Source organism: Sceloporus undulatus, chromosome 3, assembly GCF_019175285.1.
Source record: "Sceloporus undulatus isolate JIND9_A2432 ecotype Alabama chromosome 3, SceUnd_v1.1, whole genome shotgun sequence".
NCBI classification, from domain to species: Eukaryota; Metazoa; Chordata; class Lepidosauria; order Squamata; family Phrynosomatidae; genus Sceloporus; species Sceloporus undulatus.
In genome coordinates this window covers 240,654,733-240,664,255 of record NC_056524.1, presented here as the reverse complement: position 1 = coordinate 240,664,255, position 9,523 = coordinate 240,654,733, and the positions used below count along the sequence as shown (strand labels likewise).

General features: G+C 41.8%; 1 protein-coding gene across 1 annotated transcript in view; it reads right to left on the bottom strand.

The window, feature by feature from the left end:
- RNF13 (ring finger protein 13) overlaps positions 1-9,523 on the bottom strand; it is a 116,758-nt gene that overhangs the window by 66,444 nt on the left and 40,791 nt on the right. Inside the window, exon 4 of the mRNA XM_042460112.1 lies at positions 3,941-4,066. Coding sequence (XP_042316046.1) covers positions 3,941-4,066 — 126 coding nt within the window. The remainder of the gene's footprint in view (positions 1-3,940; positions 4,067-9,523) is intronic.

Here is a 9,523-nt window from a genome sequence, read left to right as displayed (position 1 = left end):
AACAGTTTTTGCATCAGGGAAGCTACTAGCAAGCCACAAAAGAATGAGGAAATACATGCACACTCTCTCAACCCACAAAGGTGCAAGCATCCCATTGTGGAGGGGGGGTTTGGAAAGAGATACCAAGGCACATAAATAAAAACAACAGTTTTTGCATCAGGGAAGCTACTAGCAAGCCACAAAAGAATGAGGAAATACATGCACACACTCTTCTGATAACCCCCTTCCCCCCAATGAACCAACCTCTCTCGTGGCTGTGGCTATGGGTCTGGCTCTCGCTCTGGGTCTCTGCCGCCTCCTCCTCCTTCTCCTCCGTTCTTCCAGATTCCAGAAGGAGGGTTATAGGGCGGAGCCAGGAGGGAGGAGGGCAGAGCCAGGAAGGAGAAGGGAGGTGGGTGGAGGGCGGAGCCAGGAGGGAGAAGGGCGGAGGGAGGAGGGCAGAGCCAGGAGGAAGGAGGGAGGTGGGCGGAGGGCGGAGGGAAGAGGGTAGAGACAGGAGGGAGAGGGCGGAGGAGGAGGAGGGAAGAGGGCGGTGCCCATTTGGAGGCCCGGTGCGGCCCTGAAGCCCTCAAACAAGGCTCCAGAGAGCACACCGGGCCTCTTAGATGGGCGCTGCCATTTTGTTCATCAAAATGGCGGCAAACTCTCGCGCGACTTTTCCCGTCGCGCGAGACTTCACCGCCACTTTAAAGAACAAAATGGCGCCCGGAGCAGCAGCAATCGGCGGCAGTAGCGAGCGCGGGTTGGTCCCGCCGCGTCCGCGGGCCGCATTAGGCCCGCGGGCCGGAGGTTGCCGACCACTGGTCTAGATCAAAGGAAGTAATAGTGCCACTGTACTCTGCTTTGGTCAGGCTCTACCTGGAATACTGTGTCCAGTTCTGGGCACCACAATTTAAAAAGGATGTGGAGAAGCTGGAGTGTGTCCAAAGGAGGGCAACTAAAACGGTGAAGGGTCTGGAAATCATGCCCCATAAGGAACGCCTTAGGAAGCTGGGGATGTTTAGCCTGGAGAAGAGAAGGCTAAGAGGTGATATGATAGCCCTGCTTAAGAATTTGAAGGGATGTCATATTGAGGAGGGAGCAAGCTTGTTTTCTGCTACTCCAGAGACTAGAACGCGGAACAATGGATGCAAACTGCAGGAAAAGAGATTCCACCTCAACATTAGGAGGAACTTCCTGACAGTAAGGGCTATTCAACAGGGGAACACACTCCCTCGGAGTGTAGTGGAGTCTCCTTCCTTAGAGGTCTTTAAACAGAGGCTGGATGGCCATCTGCCGGGGATGCTTTGACTGAGATTTCCTGCATGGCAGGGGGTTGGACTAGATGGCCCTTGTGGTCTCTTCCAACTCTATGATTCTATGCTGTGGTGCATATATACCTCTACCCCTACTGAAGAGGAATCCAGGTGTTCAGCTGAAACACAACTGTTTCCCAGTGACAGAGCAAGGGCCTTCTACATAAAAGGTTCCTAGCTCAATTCTTGTCATAGCTCATTAAAAGTATCAGACAGCAGATAACAGAAAATATCTCAGCACAAGACCCTCAAGAATGTCTACCTATCAAATTAAATAACAGAGTTAAGGGACAAATAATCTGCCTCTGTGTAAGGCTGTTTCCTATGCATCTACGAATTCTCAGAAAAACTAGAATCAGCTTCACAGAATTAAAGTGAAAGCTTAAGCGATTCCGATAGCAACTGTAAAAGAATCAATAGGCTATTCTCCATCTGACATGCCAAAGGAAACACTTTCAAAGCTGCAGGGTCACCCTCTATTTCTGCTACTGCAGCTGATACACCCATTTGTGAATGATCTTCAAAAAAGAACAATCTACTCCTGCTCCCACAAAGTAACACCATCCCATCACATTTTTAGAACAGAGTACACTGCTACAATGAAAAAAGTATTTGTGCATGATCTTGATGAGCTACTGGAGAAAACTGCTTATCATGAAATATTCTAAGTAGAGTAGATTATTGTAAATCATTAAATATGACAAAGAAATGTCAATATATTTTCAAGCTGAAGTAGGAAATGTTGTAGCCTTTAACCTAATTTCAAGTTAATTGGCAGACAAGGTGGAACACAATGTTATTTTATTTATTAATTAAAATACTTCTATCCCACCCTTTCTCAAAGGGTCTCAGGGCCACATGGAATGCAAACAATTTAAAACATTTACAGATTAAAAGCAGAGATAATATGTACAATATAAAAACGTATTAAACACAACAATAATTGCAAACTGGCCACTTTGACTAACTTCCACCCACCACTAACTTTGGCCTGGTTGATTATTCTTGTGAATCAACAATTCTTAATGAGAAAACAATTTCCTAGTCTATCTTTAAAGGCACTGAAGGAACTGCCTGTACCTGTGGTTTGTTCAGCGGTCATGTGTGAGCTCACACATATGGCTGCTTGCACAGTGCCTATTCAGACCTTTCTAGAAGTGAGAGGATTTTAAGGATAACCTTGCCTACACAACACTGCAGTATATGCTTCATAGTTGCTAGTGGCATGAGTGCTGGATTAGGACTGGGAGACCAGGGTCTGAAGCGCCACTCAGCCATGAAGGCTCAGTGAGTGACTTTGAACAAGTCAACTTCTCTTAGCCTAACACAAAGATAATGTCAAAACTGTGAATAAACATTGCCACAAAAACACTATGATGGGGTCTGTAATAAGTCAGTCAATGGCCTGGGAGGGAGTGAAAAGGCTGGCCCATCTCCATCAGGGCTAGCCTCAAGAAGAAGAGCCCTCCCTCCATGGCAACTGTCATCTTCTAGCCTGGGAGGGAGTGAAAAGGCTAGCCCATCTCCATCGGGGCTAGCCTCAAGAAGACAAGTGTATTTTTATTTTTATGTATTTTATATTTATGTATTTTTATTGCTGTAACCTGCCCGGATTCCTTGTGATTGGGTGGGCTATAAATAAATCATTTATTATTATTATTATTATTATTATTATTATTATTATTAATTTGCAAAGACATAAACAAACAAACAAGCTTCATTTATATACTGCTTCATACCGCCTAAGCAGTGTCTAAGCAGTTTACAACTGTAAGCTAATTTGCCCCCAACAATCTGGGTACTCATTTTAGCAACCTTGGAAGGATGCAAGCCTGAGTCAAGCTTGAGCCCCTTTGCTGGTCTTGAGCCCCACTGGTTCATAAAAAAGTCCAGAGTGGGGAGACTGGGCAAGTGGGTAAAGGGAGTAGTTAATGAGTCCTTAAGATGAGGCAGAATTCCAAGATGATTACAAGAGGCAATTCAAAGACTGTGTTGAAATTGCCTTTTGGAATTTATATATATGTTTAAATGCTTTCAAGTCATAGATGGTTGAATCTAAAAATAGAGAATCCATGGATATGGAGGGCCAACTGTAACAGTAACACACTTAATCTTGCTGAAAAGTCAGGAGTTGTTTCAATGCAACCACAGTCATGGAAAGAAAGGAACCAACAAAACAGATTGCAACTGTAATTTATACAGTAGTATAGGAGACCACCAACAAATACCAGGTGCTGTGTACTCCTTACCTAAGAAAACCCTATGAAATTTATGGGGTTGCTGTAAATCGACAGGGGACTTGAAGGTGCGGGCACACATTCACACACATGGAATAGGAGAATTTGCTACCAAAAGTGTCACTCAGCTCTAGAACAGTCTGAATCTGCATTATGTAGGCTCAGGTGAACAATATATGTGAGTCACAGGCCACAAAAAAAATATTAATAGCACAGTAAGAACAGATGTAGGGGGAAAAGTGCATCAGTGCTATCCGGTTAGCAAACAGATTGACACAATCTAGAAACTAATGGATGTTCCTGAGGTATGTATTTACATGTTCATTTTCGAAGGACAATTATAAACATTATTCTGAATAATCATAAATTCTATATTTCAAAATACTTTAAAAATTAAAGATTACCTACCTTTATGTCAAAATTGCAATCAAGTCTTCTGATTAATACAATAAATTCATGGGAGGAGTTGTCCTTCAGAGGTGGAGGAGTTATAGGCTCACATGCATTCTCAGGTTTTGAACTTATTAGAAACCCCTGAAAAATGTTTTGAAAAGCACATCATCAATGCATAGGCACGAGAAAGCAGACTAATTATTTCATATTTTTGAATATCAAAGCACACTATGAAAATTGAGTACTGTATATTCATCAAATTGGAAATCAGCTTGATCTATGTTCGTAATTGTGATTGAATAGACAATACTACTGTACTTCCACTTGTAAGTGACAGATGACTGATTGACTTGAATCTGTATCCTGTCTTTCTCCCAGTGCTGTACTCTGGATTTTGAATGGTATTAGAAAACAGACCAGTAACCACTAAAGTGGGCCACACTTGAGAATGGGCCACACTTTCACCGCAATTCTGAGCCAATCGCAGCCTGATTGTTACCGCCCATCTGCTTCCCCCCATAGTCTAGTCCAGCTTTATTTATGATACATTGTCCATAGAAATTAAACATACAGGGTTACTGCAATTCCTGGTGTCTCCCTTCTTGAGCATTTTCAATCTGTGGGTCAGTGTTTTTGCTATCCATATTTGTTGATTTTGATTAGAATTTGAGTGGTTTCTGTCTCTGTAACCTGAAACAGCTCTATTGGACACACTAGCATGTGGAAATTGTATGGCATGCTTACAGAATTTTCGCAAGCCATTTTTAATTGTATATCACTTGGTTTGAAAACATGAATTTTAAAGCAGCAGTCTTACTATCAAACTGGGATTCTACCATCATATTCTCCTGCAAGTATAGTCTAGGTTTTAGCCATCATGAAGTCTTTGAACAAAATCACGCTTTCCATTTTTCCTGTGTCAATTTGCCACATAACTACCCCATTGGTTCATGCCATAAGACCTAATTTGCATGGTGCCATAAGGTATTTTTTTCTTCCTTTTGCTAAAAACAAATATGGGTACTCTCAAGAAATCTATACTTTGATCCACAAGGGAAAACCTATTTACAGAATTTTCTTCCTTGCAAAATGCATTCAGGATAAATTTGACAGCAGATGAATGTTAGTTTACAACTTCTAGTAGTGAAGAATAATTTAAGCTTTTGAATTAAAGACTTAAATAGTTCTCAGATAGAGATGGTAAACATTATTTGCTTGAAACACTTAAGTTACAAGTGAAGCACCTTCAGTTAATCACAGTCCAATCCTAAAGCCTTTTCCATACAGTATACTAGCCACACTATCACAAAAATAAACCACTTTAAACTTTCTGCAATGCCACTCTCTTTTAACCTGAGTGCTACAGGATATGCTTTGTTGATACCAAGTTTGACATTCTTCACAGAAAGTGCACAAAAGTGCATATTTTATTTTATGCTAAACTGCTGCACTACCTGGAAAAGCCAATTATGAATTCATGGCTGTTGGGCTGCTAAAAAAGAGATACTTTGCCAGCTGTCCTGAGTTCTACTTGGCAGTCTTTATTCTACAGCAGTGTCCATCCACACATATATGGAATAAGAACTTTCAGAAGTTACTTTTTTTGCATTTCAACTCCCAGAATCACCAAGACAAAAAATCTGATGGTTGTGCTAGTTGGAGGTTGGTGAAAGCTGTTGCCCCCAAAAAGGAACTTTCAGAGCCCTGGCCACTACTACACTATTGCTTCTGAATATTATTCATATGCATGTGTCTCAGGATCAGAATTCCACAAATGAAATGTTTTAAGATACATTTTCCAAATGGCAGCCTCTTCCTCCAAATTGTAACAGATTACAAAATTCCTTACTCCACTATGTCTGGAATCTATGGAATCTTTGCCTCTCTAAAGAAAGTGGGAGGACATAGAATTGATTTATGCATTTTCAATTGCTGTGGATTTAGAGGAGTTCTTATGGTGCCCTCTGGTGGGAAACATTTTGATGCTTGGTTGTTTTGTTGCTGTGTCCCTGCAAGTCATTTCCAATTTATGGAGACCCAAAGGCAAGCCTGTCACAGGGTTTTCTAGGCAAGATTTGTTCAGAAAGGGTTTTGCCAGTGTCTCCCTCTGAGGCTGAGGGAGTATGACTTGCCTAAGTTCACCCAGCTCAGCATGAAGTTGAAAAAAAGAAGGGCATTGGCTCAGTGTATGTATGCGTGCACGCGCGCCTTCAAGTCACCTGCTAATTTATGACAACAACAAGACTTTCATAGGGTTTTCTTAGGCAAGGAATGATCAGAGGTGGTTTTGCTAGTTCCTTCCTCTGAAATATAGTCTACAACACCTGGGATTCATTGGCAGTCTCCCATCCAAAAACTAACTTGCACTGACTCTGCGCTTAACTTCCAAAATCAGACAGGATCTCATGTCTTTAAGGTATTTAGGTACTTTGGCTCAAAATGACATGTTTTTTTAAAAAAAAAAACTTTTCCTCCTCTAGAAGGATAAAGTAAACCCTTGCCTGCCTCACCCTTCTTGGTAGGAGAGTAGCAAGAACAGAATATAGCTATCTACCTAGTTAGTGTGGTTTTCCAAATTTCTTTGGAGAAGGAAAATACTTATGCCATCAGTAGACCCAAATATTTCCATTCTCTCCAGTTGACAACTATACTGATGGTGCTCTCAAAGACTGAACATTCAGTATCATCCAGGTTACAATACAGTCAGGAAAATGCCCTTGCCATACTGATCAGTTGTGGACGTTTCCCCTCAAAAATGTGCAGTCTAAAATATCTCAGGTTAACAGTTGCTGATGAGAGTTTCTTCTTCAAGATTCCTATCACTGTTCTTTGGAAAATATTGCAAAGGGTTTCCCATCTGTATTCACAGAGCTACATCAATATCATAAAATATAGACCATAACATTTTAAACACAGCCTGGGTTAGGAAGGTTTTTTTAAAGGATTCCTTCTAAAAATAGCCTCACTCCCAGTTCTGTGTGGAACCACTGTAATATTAGTCCACTGCAAATCAAACAACAATATACTACCTTCTACTTCAAGCTAAGCTACTTGAAGCTAAGATACACAGGATGGTACAAGGTCAGAGATAGCAGCCAATTATATACTAGTTACTCTATATTTGGTGTTGTTCATTTGATAATGGAATGAATTTCAAGATGATAACAGAAGACTTGGATTACAGAAACTGAGCTTCTTCCTACTTACGCAAGCCTATTTTAAGAAAGTTCTTATCACCAAGATTTAAAACATGCTATCAGTTCTATCAAGGCAGGAATCATTTACTGAGGTCACTAAGCAAATCTTATTGTGACAAATATGAGATCATCATAGCAGCTTCCAACACCAGGCAAGGAAGAGACCATAATTCACATAAGCCCCATTCCCCACTCCAAGTCAAATATTCATCAAATGCCAAAGTATGGTGTAACTTGTAATGAAAACTTGTCAAGGGTAACTGAGTTATGTAGCCAGCTCTACTTCACCTGGGCTTTAATCCAGCCAAGCACTTAAATGTTACTTCATTTAAAAAAAACACACACACACACACAATTTTATGAAAGTTAAACCTTAAAGTCAAGCATATGTTCAAGTGCATTACTGGAGTGATGCCTCCACTTTTACAGTCTTTTAAAAGCAGAAATCCATAAATTCTGTTTTTGGCTAATTTTGTTGGCAGCATGAGTCTAGCATTACTGCAATCTCAGTCTTAAGCATAGCAGCTACTGAGTGACATTCATTTTAATATTTTGTATTTTGTACACACATGTCCAAGAAAGGCTTTTAAATAGGCATTCTTTTCACAAATTTCTTATGACCTTTCTATTCTGGTGTAGACTAAAGGGTAAGAGGGCAGGGGAGGAAAGGGAGATCTGAAGGGTGGAGAAGGTGGAGAAGAGGAACAAATCAGTCAAGAATAATTGGATGCACAATAAAGTTACAAACAGCTACTGGGCAGCAGCAATAGTGGTGGGTGACTGATGTTAATTCTCACAGGGAGAACAGCAATGACACCATAGCTGACACTTGTTAGCACTGCACAAAGGAGGCAAAGGTGACCTTACTTGCAAGACCTTGTCATGAAGAAAAACCTTAGATGAGACAGATAAAACAACCACATGGAGGACTAGTACATAAACAGAGAGGTAGAGAGAAACAACTCCAAGGTGGGAAGACAAAAAGCAGATATGTTCAATAAGGCAAAGATAGTTTGAAGCAGCACCACACATGTAATAGGAACATGGAATGTGAGAAGCATGAGCCAAGGGAAGCTAAAAATAATAATAAAAAAAGGAAATGGAATGCATAAAAATATCAATACTGGGAGTGAGCAAGCTAAAATGGATAAACTACAATTTCCAGAATTCCATAGTATTGAGCCATGGCAGTTAAAGTGGTGCCAAACCGGATTAGTTCTGCAGTGTGGATGCAGCCTAGTTTCAATACTTCAGCCTGCATCGGTGCCAACTATTCTCTAATCCAGGGGTCGGCAACCTATAGCCCACGAGCCGGATTCGGCCCGGCAAGGCCTTGTGACCGGCCCCAGCCCGGTCCTGCCGCCGATTGCCGCCCCCGCCGCAGCTTCTGCGCCGCTCCAGGCACCATTTTGTGTTCGGCCCCCCAGTTGTCTGAGGGACAGCAACCTGGCCCCCGGCTCAAAAAGGTTGCCTACCCCTGCTCTAATCCAAGAAAAGCATGAACACAATAGAAGACCATGTACAGTGGAACCTCAGTAGCTGTGGATTTGAGCATCCGCAGATGACAAGCCTGCATTATCCCCAATGGTGGCACATGCACACAGCCACGCCACCATTGGGAATAACTGGACTAAAGTCCTCCCTCCCTCTTCCTCTCTCCCCCCTCCCCCTCTGAGGAGTCTTTCCCAGGCTTGGCTTTGGGGGTGATTTGGAGGTGGAGTCTGGAGTTCTTGACACAATTTTCGTTTTTAAGAACTTTAGATAATTCTTTACCTATTTTTATAGCTTTCTGTGCGGTGTTCGGGCTGTGTACTAGAAGAGTTTATTCCTGACGTTTCGCCAGCAGCTGTGGCTGGCATCTCCAGAGAATGCTGGAATGGAAGGGTATATGGCTTGGGTCCAGGGTACTTGGAGGACCGCCTCTCCCCATATAATCCACCCCGCGCTCTCAGGTCAGCCGGGAAGCAACTGTTGAGGGTTCCAGACACGAAGTATTATGTGACTGCACAGAGGGCGTTCTCTATCTCGGCCCCGCAGCTTTGGAACTCTCTTCCCGGTGAGCTCCACTTGGCTACCTCCCTTGACCTATTTAGGAAGAGGTGAAAAACCTTCCTCTTCCAACAGGCTTTCCCCCAGATGTTGTAAGATCTGCTCGCTCCCCGCTGCACTCGTTGCACCAGCACTTTAAGCTAGTTTTTGTATGGTTTTAATCTTGTAATTTTAATCTTGTTTTTAATAGTTTATATATCGATTTGGATGCTTATGTGATTACTGTTTGTAAAGTGTACATTTGTGTACTTTTGTGTAACCCGCTTTGATCTGCCAAGGAAAAGCGGGCTATAAATAAACAGTTTATTATTATTATTATTATTATTATTATTATTATTATTATTATTTACTG